At 37.4% G+C, this 18,006-nt stretch overlaps 2 protein-coding genes across 2 annotated transcripts in view; both read left to right on the top strand.

Moving 5' to 3' along the window:
* Window positions 1–18,006, top strand: part of LOC110028171 (non-specific phospholipase C2-like) — a 59,913-nt gene that overhangs the window by 18,244 nt on the left and 23,663 nt on the right. The window lies entirely within an intron of this gene.
* Window positions 5,769–15,452, top strand: LOC110028172 (hydroxyproline O-arabinosyltransferase 3-like). The gene is made up of 9 exons (XM_020729916.1): window positions 5,769–6,067; window positions 6,152–6,704; window positions 8,070–8,137; window positions 8,224–8,425; window positions 8,595–8,692; window positions 8,795–8,864; window positions 8,966–9,037; window positions 9,215–9,328; window positions 14,935–15,452. Exons 2-9 carry the CDS (start codon window positions 6,291–6,293, stop codon window positions 14,998–15,000), a joined length of 1,104 nt encoding a protein of 367 aa, XP_020585575.1. The 5' UTR covers window positions 5,769–6,067; window positions 6,152–6,290; the 3' UTR covers window positions 15,001–15,452.

The raw sequence follows: 18,006 nt of genomic DNA, 5'->3' as shown, positions 1-18,006 counted from the left end.
ATATATATTACTATATATATATATATATATATATATTACTTTTTCGAGCCAAAACGAGCCGAACACGAACATACAAATATTTGTTCGTGTTCGGCTCGTTACACGAGCTTCTTACCGAATCGAACACGAGCTGTTTGCAAATCACGAGCCTTTTTGACAGCCCTAGCTGGAATACCCCCTAAATTTAATTTACACTAAATAATCAAATATCAATCTAAATATTTCTCCATTCCTTTGAGTTTTTTTTCTGATGGAATAATCTCATATTAATTGATGCGATCTTATACCAAATTAAAGATGGATTTCAGCTGCTGATGGGTCATTTTTTTTTTATTTTCTTCCTCTTCGTTCTAAATAAAATGCTATTTTCAAAAAGAGAATAATAAGGTATTAGGGAAGATATCTAGATGCTTTTTGAAATAATATTTTTTTTAATTCTATTAAATTTGATAATTTCATTTGTTTTGGATTCAATTTTGATTTTTTAATAAAATAATTAAGAAAAGAAGGATTTTTTATATTAAATACAAATGATATTTTATTATAACACACATGAAGTTAGTGATAGACTTTTTAGTAGAACCTTTTTTTTTATATTTATATTTATCTTTTTTATTTTTAGAGTTTTAGTAGAACTTTGATGATTTTCAATCCTTTATAATTTTTTAAATCTAAAATAAATAAGAGATCATTAAGAAAATGTATTCTCATAAACCATTTACTCTTTCATTTTTTGCTCTCCTTGGTATAAATTCTAAAAATCATGTATTTTATAGTAATTTTAAAATCTAATAATATTTTTATATTCTCATTCGTTCGTCATAATAGGCAACTTTTTGACACAATAGAAAATCATTAAATGATGTTAATGCATGGTCAAATTTAGAAGATGATATAACTAAATAAGAATAGCAAGAATAATCAAAGTTCATTTTATATCATATTAAATTACAAAATTTAATTAATTCAAAATTGAGATGCTTGAAATTAGTTCAATTATGCTATTGTATGACCAAAAGTATTTACTCGGGCCATTAGGACTGAATAGCTCATGACCTAATCATCAAAACCCTGAGCAGCTACTCGAACAAGTAGAGACCTATTAGCTCTTGGTCAAACCATCAGCTCTTGGCCAATCCATCAGCAGAAGCGGGTCGAAGGGTTGAATCCATAAGTGGACTACAAAAGTTCATTACAGGACATCAAACGATCAAATAGAAGTCAATAAAGCACTAACGGGCCGAGTAAGGGAACCCGAGTGTAAAATCATCAAAGGCGAAGAACCTTCCAGTTTAATAAAGAGGCTAACCAGAAGGTGATCTCTATAATGCCCAAACTTTAATGGGGATATGACCATCAAAGATGACTATATGTACTTAAGGCCCTAGGAGTAATAGGGGTCTGAATAATTTATTTTACAAAGATCAATTCCTGTAAATAAATGGTATTAAATATAGACTTGAATTCTAGATCCTCAATTTGAACCTCAAATTATTGATCCTGCTTTTAAATTTACACTCCCCAAAGCTAAGGAAAAATCCACTCAAATTTTCTTCATCTTGCTCATTCTTCCCTTTAACTCAGCTGCTTATATCTCATCCCTTATTCTCTCTATTTTCCAACACTCTATTCCTTATATGTGATTTAAGGATAAATCTATTAACACTAAAAATATATGGTGAGCATGGATCATTTTAGAAAAAAAAGAACAGTAACACAAAGAGAAGAGCCTAGCCACCAACAAGTTTTGAGCAATATAGACGACAACAGAAATTTCGTTACTTAACAGTTCCATGAGTTCAAAAAGCTTATGATCAAAATGATTAGAGAAACACTTGCTCAAGCAACAATGCTGCCACATCAACAGACAACTTCTCTGCATCAAAAAAGAGTTTCTTAGCCCTAGATGAAGCAGATGACTCCTATTATCCGGACAACACTTCCTCAACCCCATCGAATCGCGATAGGCAAAGAGGTGTTGATGCACAACTACCTAAAGATCGAAAGAATCCTTCTCCTTGGAGATCTCTAAAGTTGAATCTTCTGAGTGCTTCAAGAACTAATCCCTTGAATCTTATTGAGGGCAGTCAGAACCTTCTGACCATGTTTCATCTTTTGAGTCCATCATGTGTCTATTTAGGATAAAACACACATTGAAGTGTCGACTCTTTTTCAAGATTCTTAAGGGTCCGCCCTATGATTCAACTGCTTTCCATTAGGAGTGATAAACTCTTTTCTAGGTTCAAGAGAATGTTCATAGCGTAATACATCAGTGCGCAGAAAGCCCGCACAAGGGTTCAAGAAGTTGTTGCAACACTGTTAGAGGCATGAAGAGTCTATATGTGCTTTTATAACTCACCTACAGAAGAAGATATTGGAAGTACGAGACCTAAAACATATAGTCTCCCACACTAAACTAGCTCAATTACTAAAGGAGGGTCCATTCCGCTATACCTTGAGCTTGAAACAACAAAAAACAATAGCTAAGTTGTTAGAACTCACCAACAATCACATATCAAAACAAGAACACAACTCGGATTTGGTCCGTATGAGGGCTATATTTTTGAAACAACCACATCTTTTTCCTCACAAGTTGGATGAGGATCTTCAACTGGATGTGTGTGATCGATTAGGCGAGCAGATTGAATCAGTTGAAATCTTCTCCCAAATTCACCAAATTCATCCTCTTCAGCACCGTGTATAGTTTCTCAGACCGGACCAACTCGAACAAGAGATAGGGGTACTCTGAGACTTCTAATACCTCCCCAATGGGCATGCCAGTGTATCAATTCTTTCTGGTCCACCATGGAAAAATTTTCACCAGAGCTGGCCTACATGTTGTAGTTCTCCTCCATTGAGGAAACCCACCTCAGAGGAGAACCTACACACCGCAATGGAGGAGGGAGTGAAGGGGAACTCACATCAATCGACTATTTCCCCTCCCATTGCGGAGTGGTTTTGTTCTCAAGATTCAGCCTCACATGCCTCCTTATCTCTTGAATCCCACACCACCTCAACAGGAGTTGACTGGCGTGCTTCGGCCCTTTCACTAGCATCATGAGAAGGCATGTCAAGCTTCTCAGGTCCCTCGGATCCTGGGTTTGGGGACACCCTCCTTTCAGGACTTGAGACTTGGGGGTTGAGAGATCCAGACAAAACACCCGGGTGCCCTCAGAGGACCCAACATCTATCTAGCAATGATCTGTTAATAAATTTTACTTAAAAAAAAAAAGAAAAGGTCCCTTGCTAGTTCCGAAAGTACCAGATGGACTTTGCGACCACAAAACACACCAGATCCTGTGAAACATTTGTCATTTGCTTTTTCCCGGTTGTCCTAGCGGTCCCAACTTTCGTCATCTCATACTCCCTAGTGTCATACTTACTCCATAAGTTGGCGGTCATAACACCAAACTTCTCCAAACACAAGGTCATGTTGACCACAGTCGCCTCCAAGTAAGGATGTAGAGACAACTCTCAGCCTTCAACCACATCTGCATAGATTGTTTTGGATGACGGGAGAGTCTTCATTTTCTAATAAATAATTTTAATACATCGCATTGTAAAATAAATTCAGTATTAATAAATAATAACTAAAAAAACAATCAAAATAAAAATGTAAATGACTCTTGATATGTCTCCAACAAATCTACATCATTCGACATGAATCTCGAGGCAAGAGTCATCTGTAACTCCAATTTTAGCAAACATATGGTCAAACTAATTGGCTCGATCTGACAGACCTAATGATATAAAAATAAGTTCATTCTGAGTTAAATCAAGCCCAAATCAAGTCATTAAACCACACTTGGAATATTTTTGAACACATTTGGAAAATAAAATGGATGTCAAATTTAGTAAGTTCATGGTCGAATCGAGTGTCTCGATAAGACGTATCTAACAAGCCTAAGATTGCTCAATTCTGAAATCTTTAAGGAACTCAAATGTCCATCAATCACTGTTTCATCGAAGGAAGCTCTCTGGACCTTCTGATAAAAATGGTTCATATTCCTGCATTAATTGTAACTAGAACATTATAAATAGACCCCCACCCCTCACATAAGGTAGAGAACATGAACTTTATGAGAAAATATGAGGCTTTGAGAAGAAGCTGAAGTCCAGCACCATCCCGATCATCGTTAACCACCACCGACATCTATCGACCACCGCCGATCGTTATTATTTGGGTGGTGGCAGCATGATATGGGTTAAAGAGTGAATTTCTATGTTGATCAGAACTATCACCAGTATCAATACTAAGTGCAGGCCAATGAGACTTTAGTGGGAATGATTAAGCAAGGACACAATAGAGTTGTATGATATTCAGCTTCCCGACATGCCACCTTTCATTTTATGGAGATACCTCTAAGCCGATAGAGGAGGAGGAGGAGGAGGATGATAGGGGCAGAGATGTCAAATCGCTTTGATATGATGACTGCGTTTCTGTGATTAATTATTTTTCTTACTTTGTTTTCTTTTATTTATTTTATTTGTGTTGGATATTGTTGTGGTTATGATGTTGGACACATGGCTTATGGATGTGACGTTGTACATGTTGTGATTATACATATTATTGCTTATTTCATTTGTTTAGGCAAAATACTCTTCCCTCCATGTGACTTCTCACTTATTAAGTCCTTGGATGGCCTGGGCTCATGATTATACTTCTCTATAATCTTGTGGCCGTTGACACGCTCTAGAAACTTAATTGAAGTCTTGGGTTTTTGAAAGACGAGCATACTTGGACGTGCCTTCTCTAAGACCTATGCTAAAGCACATGGGTGATGGCTCGTATGAGGTAATTCACAGCCAACATCTCCATCTAGAAACTGTTGATGAAAATTCTCAATGATTCTTCAAGTTGCTTCCACATTCACAATAGAGCCCAAAAATTTTTTTGTGGCTTCAACATACTAACAAAATGTATGAGGAATATCCTCTTGAACTTTATAAATGAAGTGATTAATCCCATGGGCAAGTGAACCCTTCAAGGCAAACTCCTTCAGGGTGGTGAAGAAGAGTGACACTCTAAAACTTTATTAATGTTAAGCAATGAGATGACAACCTCAAAGGAAGGCAAATAAACTAATGGTTCTATCTCTCGTTAAAAGAAACACAAATTCATGGAGAGAGAGAAAGAGAAGGGAGACGAGTCCTCTCTTAAGAGGAGAAAAGGGAGGGGAAAAAAGATCTTCCTATCGGTCATTCTCTAGCATATATAGCTTTTGCAGTGTCATTTACATTAGAATAATATCTGAGTAAAATGCTTGAAAATACATAAGACTAAATGAAATATATGCAAGCATACCGCTAAGACAAAGTGCCACATCTCAAGCACGTGAAGTGTATAGCTTTATGTAATCCAGCCATATTGTGTGCTGCAACGATGTACAGTGATCAGGGTGTCCAAGGGTGAAATGCATGCATAGAATGACTGAATTGAAAGTTTGCTTGGCCCGAGTTAACCAGTGGGAGAATTGATCATCCAATGGTCCATGAGGCAACTTAGTGTTATCTAGGGCAAGCTATACCATATCCTTTACAAATTCCTCGCTCAATCGGGTTTGACATGAATTTTCATCACGATCACGTATGTCGAGCCATTGGCTCAAATTCACATCGCAGGTCATATGAGTGTACAAACTTGAATATTGTGTGTTTAAATATAAATATTTAAATGTAAGTTGTATTATTATATAAGAATTATGCATTATGCATGTTAAATTTTTTTAATGTTAAATTATACTTCTTTTTCATGAATGGAGCAAATGGAAAGCAGGTAGATGGAAAGTAGATAGATTTTTGTTTTTAATCAAATTTCCTTTCATACAGATCCAGCTTCTGTCAAATAAAATACGATCGGAATAACGACATGCAAGGGACTCCTTCAAAGGTCCACGGCTAAATACCCTCCACTTCTGACTTTCTTCTCCAAGTACTATTTTTCAAATCACCCACCTGCTCCCTTCTTTGATCCAGCCAAGCTAATCTGCCCATGGAGTCCTTCCACTTGTGCTCATTCCGATTCAATCAGTTCTCGAACCATGGATCCACGGCGGATTGTTTTGCAGTAGGGTTTTGATTAAGAAAGCTTTCTCTTGCCAAATTTATGCTGCATCTCGTCTTTCACTCTTAATTAATTTGCTTGCTCTAGAATTGAATAGGAAACAAAATCAAGTCTCTGATCCCCGGTTGAGATAACCAATCATATGTGATGCCACTGTGATAAATGCGGTTAGAAATCAGGAGTTTTTGGGAATATTTTGGTTTATAGCCTCGGAGCAATCTACAGAATGGGGATGAGAAAGGCGTCGCCATTTTTTGTCGTTCTATTGGGATTTGGGTTCTTCATTGCGACCTACAATCTCGTGGCTCTGGTAATGCATAACCAAAATTGGAATTCTCCACTGCAATTGGTGGATCGTTCAAACCTTGCTCTTCGATCTGATCCTGTTGTTAGGATGCCAAATGAATTGAAGAGGTCGGGAGGTCCAAAGAGGCTGTTTCATGTGGCTCTCACTGCGACCGATGCGCCTTATAGTAAGTGGCAGTGCAGAATAATGTACTATTGGTACAAAAGGATGAAGGATGTAGAAGGATCAGAAATGGGAGGATTCACGCGGGTTCTGCATTCAGGGACTCCGGATAATTTGATGGATGAGATCCCTACCTTTGTCGTCGATCCTCTACCTGCTGGTATGGATAGGGTAAGGAATCTTCCCTCTTAATAATTTCTCCAGATTTCTTGAGATATGCATGCTTGATTATATTTTATATTCCAGAATCTTACATCTGGTTGATATTCATTTCTTCGTGGTTTTCATTTCTTCGTTTTCATTTTTTTGAAATGTTGCTCTCCCATGAACAAAAATATTGTGATTAAATTAAGTATGGTGGTTCTGTTGCATTATTTTGATTGTTCTTTCTATTTGGATAAATCTTTCTTTTGCCTTCTGCTGTTTGTCAGTTTCCACGGCATTTGAACGTATATTGTTATCTTAATGATGGAGTTTTAGTATAATATTGAAGTCTGTATCATTATTAGGTTAATAATTTGGTTAGAAACCTCTTGGACTTTGCTAATTATGCAGAAATTGCTTTAAAAGAATGTAGGCTCTTATTGCTACTCTCTCAATTGGTTTTCAGTTGCTCTTAAGTGTATTTTATTTGATATTTTCTTCGGTAAATCTTGCTACTATACAAATTAGAGATTTTTTTAAGGTTGAGAATTGTATTAACTCTGTCTTTGATCATTCTCGTGTAAGAATCGTATGGGATATGCTGCCTAGTTTAATGTTATTGAATATATGAAATGTTTTGCATTATAGTGGACTGCTTATTAAAATTCTGACCATGTCTATATTGACAAGTTTTTGGAGACTTTTTTCAGTTCTTTTAATCTTGAATTTGAATTGGATTGTAGACCAATACATCTCCATCGCCTGAGTCGCTTGCCTCGCTTTTTTTTATTTGAAATTGTTATTTTTTGGAAGATTTACATGTATACACCCAATTCTTATGTATTTACATATCTAAAAGCTAAACTTCAATTTTTACATATAAAACACATTACCTATGCATCAGAAGCTGTATTTCACTTTAAAAAGGTTAAAATAGTGATCTTTTTTTTTTCGTATGATATGAGAGCAATCTTTATTTGTTATATAAATTTAGGTGGCATAAATCTTTATTTGTTATATAAATTTTTTTCGTATGATATGAGAGCAATCTTTAGGTGGCATAAATTTAAAAAGCAATCTTTATTTGTGATATGAGAGATTTAGGTGGCATAAATTTAAAAAGCAATCTTTATTTGTTATATATGTAAATACATCAGAATTTGGTGGTATGTATGTAAATGCCCCTTTTATTTTAAGGAAACATTGGACAATATATTGCTATTTTCTTGTAACATTTTGTTTGGAACTTCTTATACAATTTTCTCTTTTTTACCTCACTCTCTTTCTGTTTGAGAGCTTATTGGGATTGATATATACATTATTAGTGGATTTGTAACATTCTTCAGTTATAGTGTTATTATCATATTCATTGTCTTCAGATATTGCTTTCAGGGTTACATCGTACTGAATCGACCATGGGCATTTGTTCAGTGGCTGGAAAAAGCAAAGATTGAGGAAGAGTGAGAATATTTAAACGTGCTTAACCCCCTCTTTGTGCTTTCTTTGCATGCCTTACAAAATTCTTTTGTTTGATCGACTTTTACAGTTACATATTAATGGGAGAACCAGATCATGTATTTGCAAATCCTTTGCCAAATTTGTCTCGTGGAGATTACCCAGCAGCATTCCCATTCTTCTATATTAAACCATCTGACAACGAGAAAATCATAAGGAAGTTTTATCCTGAAGAGAAAGGTCCTGTGACAAATGTTGATCCTATTGGCAATTCCCCCGTCATAATAAAGAAGGTAGCTATTTTGGTTGATGCATGTACAGTATAAAATTTCAAACTTTTAGACTTCAAGTTTAGTTTATTAAATAGCTACACTGATTACATTGTCTGAAATTCTTTCTAGTACAATAGGTTAAATCCTTTTTTTAATTGTTTGTTTTTTTTGTTTTGTTGGATCTGTCCAGTCTCAGCTTGAAAAAATTGCTCCAACGTGGATGAATGTCTCCTTAAAGATGAAAGAAGATCCGGAGACTGATAAAACTTTTGGATGGGTGCTTGAAATGTGAGCTTAATTCTCGTATTATCTATTTTCATGTTTTTTTATTTTTTATTTTTTTTTGGAACCATGTTGATTGATTTTAGGTTTGTTTCATGTTGACCATAGGTATGCTTATGCTGTTGCAAGCGCATTGCATGGTGTGCAACATATTCTTCGTAAGGATTTTATGATACAGGTATAAGTTTATTATGCAATTCTTTGGAATTTGATTTTTGATCTTTGTATGTATACGTTGAGTTGGTTCTAGAATGCCTAATATATTGAAATGTCTATCAGCCGCCTTGGGACTTGAAGGTTGGGAAAGCATTCATTATCCATTACACTTATGGTTGTGACTACTCTTTAAAGGTGATTTTTTTCTGCTTCAAAGAATTCGTCTACCGTCACTTTTTCTTCAGCCGCTACATTTCATTTTTTTCAGCCCTAATTGTGTGTTGATCTTTTTAATTTTTAAAGGGTGAACTGACTTATGGAAAGATTGGGGATTCATTTTTTTCAGCCCTAATTGTGCGTTGATCTTTAAAGGGTGAACTGACTTATGGAAAGATTGGGGAATGGCGCTTTGATAAGAGATCACACCTTCAAGGACCAATACCAAGGAACCTTTCTTTACCCCCACCAGGAGTTCCTGAAAGTGTGGTATATTCATCACTTCTGATTGAATATTTGGATTATTTTTTGGAATTTCTTATGTTATTATCTGAAAATTGACTAGGACTTTACAATGATAGTGTATACATAAAAAGCACATATTCTCTGACTGATCATTATTGCTATTTTTACGGTTTTCTCTACTTTTTGGGCCAGTTTTGACTCTGAACTTGTTCTGGTACTTTTTATTTCAAAAATTTATTCTTTGATTCCCTTTTTCAGGTTTTATAGGCATTGCCTTTGGCTTTTTTCTACTACATTATGCTTGTTCTCAATGGTCGACACTGTGGCCTATTTCAATGCAATTATATATGAAAATTATTGCTACTAGGATCCAAATTTTTTTGACGTTTTGAGAATTAGAAGAAAATTCCTTATTCTGGCACGTTTTATGCATACCTAGTTAATATGGGGAACTTTACTTGGAATCATAATATTTCTTTGTACTAAATCATAATGTTCTTTTAATTGGATATATAATATTTTTGTGTGCTAAATTATATGATGTTCTTATTAAATGGCCAGGGAATGAAAGTCCAAGAATATGGTCAAATTGGTCACTTTTTGATGAGAATCATCACCATTATAAAGCACTAAATATTATGCATGCATGTTGTATGCACCAAAACTGCCAGCATGAATCTCAAAGCGATCAAGCGACCAAGGATGATGGTCGGACAATCGATGTGTTTGACTAAAAGAGCGTGATCTGAACCAGTCATCCGACGACTGAACGCTCGATCGAGAATACCAACATGCAATGTTGGTGGATCCAATCAGCATACCACGCTTACAGTCCCAACTACCTGGACTTCTTGCCAGAAGGCTTGTGAGTCTTACCCTCCGTCGCTAACGGGGAGGAGTTGATACCCTCATAATGGCAACTGTCGAACACACGTATTACATTCCTTAAGGACGTGAAAGCAGTGCAACATTTCCCCATTGGACACTTTGCCCGTTCGCCTGGTGGGTTGATCTCGATAGTCCACCTACTCGAGTATTCGACGCCCGACTCGGAGGAAATCCTTTCCTTTGACACTCGACTCGAAGAAAAAAGAGAAACTAGCACACTACTCAAATGTGGTCGGTCACTCCTGTTGGTGAAAGGTCACCTTCGCCTTCAATTTCTCGCAAAGTTAACCAGACTCTTATTACTCTCCACTAATTAGCAATTTTTATGTGATTGTGAAAGCAAGCTCCCGGGGGGTTGCCCTCCCAAGTGACGACAAGTTCCTCGCCTAGCAAGAGGAATAAACCTGACCGAGGCAAATATCTAATCCATCGAACGCGGTGGGGGTAAGCGATGACTTAGGCCATCGGGTAAACTGATCAATTGATGTATATTAATTGAATAACGTGAAAAATATTTGAAAACTTGATTTGACTACCAATCGACAATTCGAGTCAAACAAATCCATGAAATTGACAATCGGTCGGCGTGAAATCATGTGATATATGAGATTCAAGATTTAGCCCCGAGGATTGATCGAAACACTTACCAGCAACAAGATTCACGATATGTCATAATGATTGCTTCAAACTGAGTCTTTCTAGAGGCAACAATCCCTCTGAACATGGTAAGTTAAATATCCCCGTTGATTGATTAATGCGGCAGGCTCACTTACGAGATGAGTACACAATTAATAGGATCGCAATTGATTCAAGACAACTTCCAAATAAGCAAAAACTAACAATTTTTTCTTATATGAAAAAAGATTTACAAGTATCTTTTCTTACGGCCTTTCAAAACAAAAAGGATTTTATGTTTTTCTCGAGCCAGGTTCTAGCAGGTGATCGATTGGTCTTCACTACCAGAACCTTCTACTTCCTTGGAGGTTCTTCAGACTTGTCTGGAATCAGGGTGGAGAACTCATCTGGGTCAGAGAAATTGGGGTCAACAAGACCATGGTGAATAAATCGTTGAATGTCATGGTCCACCCCACACCTAAGTTGCTTCATCAGGCTGTCCTTATGTTCTCCCTTGGAAATGGACGAGGCAACCTGTTTCTTCAGCTCCTCGACCTCTTTCTTCAATGCTTCTATGGCATCAATGGATTCTTGATTTGCCTTGGTAAAAATGTCCAATTGAGCTACAGGAGATCCCAACCATCGCGAACTCTCCCTAGCTTCGCTTTCTGAAAGTCCTTGGAAGTGAGCGGCCTTTGTCGCCATCAAGAGGAACCGATCCACATTCTGGCAAAGCTCTCGGGGGTTGAAGCTTTCCAGATTTTGGTCGAGCTCCTCGGACCACAACAACTCCAGTAGAAGCGAAGACATACCCTTATTCTCAGCCGCGACGGTGTTAGGCTCTCGACGTGTCCAGAAGACTTATTCATTTGTTGGTGCCGACCAACGTCCGCCCAGCTCCTTTCCTGCTCCTTTCCTTGCCAGGGAATGATTTTCCCCTCCGGGGAAGGCGAAGGCTCGTAACCGGAAGACGGTCTGCTTCTTTTGGCGACGACACAAAAGAAGATGGGGGGAGGGGCCGGCAAGCCTCTGCCCGCTCGGGCAGGGCAATGAAAGGTGAACTGCCAAACCTTGAATCTGGCGGAACAACGATAATCAGTGCACATCGATCAACATGCCAATTTTTTAGGAAGAGGGGGTAGCGGTCAGAAACAAGCCTTTTATTGCCTTCTCGTGCATCAACAAAATGAGAAACATATTTTCGAGCAATAATATTATCATCGTCGGTCACTATATCTTGAATAGCAACAGTAGTTTTAAGTACAAAAGTAATATATCTCGAGGTCACACTGCTCCTGTTTCTGTTGCCTGGTAGCTAGCTTCTCCTCACCGCCCTTGCTCGGACTGCCTCATTGATGTCCAAGAGACGCCATCCATCCTTAGTCATCTCACCCTTCAACGTCCGGGTGACTGTTGCCTCAGCCGTGTACTGCGAAACCGAGAGATGGTGACCGATCAACATTGCCTCAACAATGTGCATATCCTTCGGATGGGACTTCACCTTGTCCCCCATTGGCTCTGACGGCTTGGTCCAAATGCCCCAGTCGTCGGAGCAGGAACCGACCAAAAACTTTTTACTCCAATATTTTATCTTATTTTCAACTCCGAGCAGTTGGAGTTTTTTGACCGGCCGAAAACATTGAAAAACCCTCCCTTATCAAACTTAAACGAATAAAAGTAACTAAACAGGTTGATCGACCACGAGATGCACTCTCTACGACTGAAAAGCATGAAGGTCATTATCGCAGCTATGGAATTCGACAACACTTTAGTCGGAATAACCCCTTATATATTAAAAACGCTCCCGAGCTCGTCACACAGGCAACAGGAGATCGTACTTAAAGTGGTCTCGATAAAAGACCAGTTCTTTACCCACATTTGTCCGTCGCACGCGCCGAACTCGACATCTTCTGAAGGACGATGCTGTCTTGTATAATATATTCCCCTGCAACTCTATCACATCATTCTTTGTCAAGAACGAAGAATCAACACCCTCAACTGTGTCAAAAAAGGTAAGAGAGTATTTGGGAGTCATCGCAAAGAGCAAAAGAAGACTAGAGGATGAAGGAAGAAGAAGAAACAAAGGCACAAAGAAAGAAATAAAAAAAATGTAAAGGGTAAAAAGCGGTCCCTCACCCTATTTACAGGGCGGACGCGTGAAACGAGATGTCACATAATGATAAGTGTTATACCAAACATCCTTTCACATTAATTTAAATGCATTTTTATTACAATTAACATTATTATAGATCCCGAACAAAGTATTTTATGATTTGGTCTTCCAATGCTTCAGTCGGGACGTCAGCCTTCAGAGGACCAACACTCCTAATCTAGTCTGCCCCACTCAATTGGTGTCACGCTAGAACTTGCTCAAAACGACAACTCTCAGAGCACTCCCAGTTCACACAGTACCGCTGTCAACCCACTTCTCAAGGTGACGATCTCCGCTCGCAGGGCCGCTACATCTGAATCCTTGGTCGCCAGACGAGCCAACAATTCCCGCACCAGGATCACCTCTCCCATCAAAGGTCAGACCACATCTGTCTGTCACTCTAATTGTTCTTGCTGGAAACCACCAAAGTGGCCGAGCAGAGTCGAAAAAACGGAACTAGACGCAACCAAATAACAACCGATAGAGAAGGCGCATAGATCATGCTCTGCGTCCCGATCGCAATAAGGGTAACAAACTCAGAGACATCTTTAAGATGGTCCACCATCCTTGCGGTCTTCCGACTCGACCGATTCAGTCTCATTAAGATAATGTCAAGAAATTACTAAAGACCGCCAATAATCAAAGAAAATTCTCACATACTTAAAAATTTGCCTATTGAAGAAAGAGCCTTTGAGAGCGTCTCTCTCTCACAACAAGGTACCTCCGTTTTTCTGTGGTGACGGCTAAGGAGGGCTGGTGACTGCCGTTTCTGTCGGTCCCTCTTCACTGGCCTCAATGCCTTCGGCAAACTGGTCTTGACGGCCCTCTTCACGCCCATGCTAGGCTCGGGAGCCGGGGTTCTTTGGTGAGGCTTTTTCATCGCCCGCCTCTCAGGACTTGACGAGCCGACTTGATCGGCCGACATAGGTTCGGGTCTCGACCGCTTATCTTTTTTTACAATCTTCTTCTTTTTTCTTTATAGGGGCAAGGATTCGAAAGCCTACCATACCCAAAAGTTCAACATCTATATTGTCTTGGCTCAGACCATTTGTCATGGTGTGCCTCAACTATCTAAGAAAAGTTAGCAACAAGGAATGTAAATTCCAACCCCATGGTCCAATTTATAGGACTCACTGGGTACATAACCCAAATGAAAGTTAACTATATAATTAATTTTCTCGATTTTGGTACCACTGATTGTTTAATAGTTTCTTTGTCATTGTCATAGTTGTCAATTTCAAGGAGCAGGAAACTTGGGGTACTCATATTTATGCACCAAAACTATCAGCATGAATCTCAAAGCGATCAAACGCGACCAAGATTATGGCTGGACAATCAAAGTGTCGGACTAAAAGAGTTTGATTTGAACTAGCATCCGACGACCGCCCACTCAATCGAGTCGACTGACATGCAATATCTGTGAATCCAATCGTCAGACCACGCTTATGGTCCCAACTACCCGGACTTTTTGCAAGACGTACAGTCATAACTAATCGACTTATCAGCTTTACCTCAACAGGAGCAATCGTCACGCGAACGATAGTCTCGGTCGGCCGAATTCAAATACGCCGACCGGCTGATATCCGTTATAGTGCATTCAAATTGTAACGCAAATCTGATATTACATTAGCGCATTAATTGGATTAAGTGTGATTCCATAATTGTTCCATCTTTTCTATATTTGTATAAATAAGTCCCTATAAATAGGGGGCTAGAGGATGAATAAAGGGATTTTTCCTTGTCTTCTGTACTCGAAATTCTTAACTTCTCTACTCTCTCTCTCTCTCATTTTCCTTCTCTCGACTCTTTGGAGGCAGATATTTTTGAAAGACAACTTATGATTCAACACGTCTATATGTGCATTCTAACGTGTGAAACTATGCTTTCAATACTTTCTTTTTTTTTCAATTATTGTTTCCTTGTAAATTTCAAGTTTTTCAGGGTGATGTGCTCAGTATTTTCTTTTATCATGCAGGTTAGGCTTGTGAAAATGGTGAATGAGGCTACCTCTAACATTCCTAATTGGGATGAAGGAAGGTAGAGAGATCAGTTAGTAAAGGTGAACTACTTCCTAGCTTCCTTTCCAGAGAACAGAAACGAATCAGGAGACAGAAATTAACACCAGAGGCTGTTCAGACAAAATCTCCCTTCAGTAAGGTCTTTCTTGGATTCCTCAATTTGATATTTATGTTGGAGCAATTGAAAAGTTATTCTTTTAGCCAAGTTTCTGTAGTTGAAATGCCTTGTTACATTATTTTAACTTATGGCTTTTGAAAGATGTGTGGTTTTGAAACTTAATTTGATTTGGTTGCCCGGGTGCCACAATGCATAATCTTCCATTATTTTGGTAGAAATGTATGAAAAGCTTGCACTGAAGGTCTTAGAAGCATCCAGTTCTGTAATAATAGGCTGTGAGGTTGGGTTTGCCGCCAACATGTAATTTTAAGAAGAAAACTGTTTCTTGCTCATTTAAAAGAAGGCTACTTTTTATCAGACCTATTTTTATTTTTTGTCTTTTAGTTTTTGTTCTGGATGGAATGGAAAATATAAGAGGAAATAATTATGTAGTTGAGGCAGTAACTTTGGAAATAAATTATAACTTGTTTCAAAGATCTTGAAAGGATGTGACAACATTTAATAACGACTATTGTGGCACAATTAATTTGTAGCAATTTAAGTTCTTTAGGGTTGTTAATACTTTATTTAATAAAAGAGGGGCATATTATTATTACTTATGAGAATGAATCTAATAAAACATAAATTGATTATTTTTTTATGAGAAAAGAGGTCGTTGAGAATGTGAAGATTGTAAAGTCAGTCCAAGTTAAAATTTAAGTACTCAACATCGATTATTAGTTTTGGACTTTATGATTAGAAGTTGAAAGATAAAAAATACAATGAAACATCATTATAAAATTATATGGTGGCATCTAAAGCATATAGATAAAATTATTTTTATAAAAAACTTCATGATACCAAGTTGTGGTTTGTTCATAAAGAAATTAATGTTATCTGGGCTAAAATAAAAATCACTATTAAATAAGTGACAAAATATATATTTAAATAATTAAACGGAAATTTTTCTATAAATAAAAATAGTTTGTGGGAGAATAATAATGTGCAAAAAAATATATATATAAGTTTTGTTAAAAAATTAATTTAAATGTACAAGAATCTTCTGAGGTTTTTGATGTACTTGTGTCTTCGAAGATATGTAGCCTTCTGAGGTCTTTAATGTACTTGTGTCTTCCGAGACTTGTAACATTTTGAGGTGTTTATTGTATCTGTGTCTTTTGAGGCTTGTAATCTTGTGAGGTCTTTGATATACATGTGTCTTCTGAGGTTTATAGTTTTATGAGGTCTTTGAGTGGATACCCTGTCAACCACTTACTTTCTTGGAGTTTTTTTTTTTTAGTGAGGGCCTATCCACTCCTAGTTTCCCATCGAGACTTACCCTTAGGGCTCGTCTTCTAGAGGCATGGTAGCTTTCCATCGAGTCTTTCCTCTTGGGCTTAACTTCTAACAATATCGTATCTTTCCATCAAATTTTGCCTCTTAAGCTCAACTTCCTTGGGCATGGTAGCTTCTCATTGAGTCTTGCATCTTGGGCTCAACTTCCTGGGGTATTGTATCTTTCCATCCAGTCTTGCCTCTTAGGCTCGACTTCTAGAGACATGGTAGCTTCCCATTGCATCTTGCCTCTTGGGCTAACTTCCAAGTGTATCATATATTTTCTTGAAAATATGATTGCAGTTATACTCAAGAAAAAAATTTGACAACTCGTTAGTTGCTGATTTTGAAAATAAAGCTTAATTGTTAAATATGTAAGTGCATAGGAATTTAGTGGTATGTGTGTAAGTATTTTTCTAAACATATATTTTGGGATTCTAAATTTAAGCATACACAACAACCATCACATTTAAACAATAGTGTTTAAGGTTTACCTTAAAAATAAGAGAAAATAAAAAGACCTTAAAAGCTTCAAAGAGGAAGAAAAGAAGTCATCAAAGATCAACAGTCCTTTAAAGCAAATCAAACAGGACAAGCACAAGAAACAAAGAGACAATCAAAACCAACAAAAACCAAAATAATTTTACTTTCCTATTGATCTTATTATTGTTGAAATGTCTAAGAATTTATTAATAGCATTCTTCTAGAGGTAAAGAAGATGATGTCTACATGTTAATGATGATGATCACTGAAAAGTAGACTTTGAGACTTTCCTTGAATAATTTATCAAAGCAAAGTTAGGGGCTATCAATGCACAAAATAATTTCATAGGAATTTTGTGATGACATGCTATCATACTTTTCATTATTATTGCGGGGATGTCTAAGAATTAATTTACATCCTTCTTCTTAAGGTAATGAATATGATGTTTACATGATATTGATGATGTTCACTGAGAAGAACTCTTTGAGGTCTTCGTTATAATTTCTCAAAGCAAATCTAGGAGTTATCGACACACAAATGATTTCAAAAGAATAGCATGCTGCTAAACACCGATAAATAACATGTTGTGTTGTCATACTACCAACCACCGATAAATACAATGCTACCAAATATCACATGGGCATAAAATCGCATGAAAAGAAGATGTAAAGTTATCTTATTCAATGGTTTTGGGTAGGAGACGAGCAAAAGGAGGATAAAAAGTGGCAGTTCTGGGTCTCTACAAGCTACAATTTCGTCTTAGGGTTCGATTGCGAAGGCGATGGTGTTGGATGAAACCCAAAGAGAGCAAAGACAAGGACGAGGCCGAGGGTTTCAAGGAGGTAAGGAAGAAGAAGGGTGAGCACCAGCGCGGCGGGAGGAGAAAGGAGAAAATGAGGGATTCAGGCGGGGGGAGTATAATTAATGCATTTACTGATGGCTTATAAACAACTTCAAAGTTTTAAACAATTAATATTATGACCAACGAAAATTTCGGTCTTTTATTGAAAAAACTCGTGTTCATAAATAACCCACGCAATATGGTTGTCGGTTAATATTTGTTTATAATTGACATTATAATAGATCGACAATAATAAAAAACATCAAAAAAATA

This window comes from Phalaenopsis equestris, unplaced genomic scaffold (genome assembly GCF_001263595.1).
Source record: "Phalaenopsis equestris unplaced genomic scaffold, ASM126359v1 Scaffold000499, whole genome shotgun sequence".
In the NCBI taxonomy this organism is placed as follows: Eukaryota; Viridiplantae; Streptophyta; class Magnoliopsida; order Asparagales; family Orchidaceae; genus Phalaenopsis; species Phalaenopsis equestris.
The sequence above is the reverse complement of the archived record's forward strand: the minus strand, read 5'-3'. Positions and strand labels throughout refer to the sequence as shown.

Bases quoted from the DNA above. Each gene is read 5' to 3' on its own strand.
- LOC110028172 (XM_020729916.1), top strand. From the start codon at position 6,291: ATGGGGATGAGAAAGGCGTCGCCATTTTTTGTCGTTCTATTGGGATTT. The intron at 8,693-8,794 runs GTGAGCTTAATT...TGTTGACCATAG, and splicing joins TTTGGATGGGTGCTTGAAAT to GTATGCTTATGCTGTTGCAA. The intron at 8,865-8,965 runs GTATAAGTTTAT...AATGTCTATCAG, and splicing joins GTAAGGATTTTATGATACAG to CCGCCTTGGGACTTGAAGGT.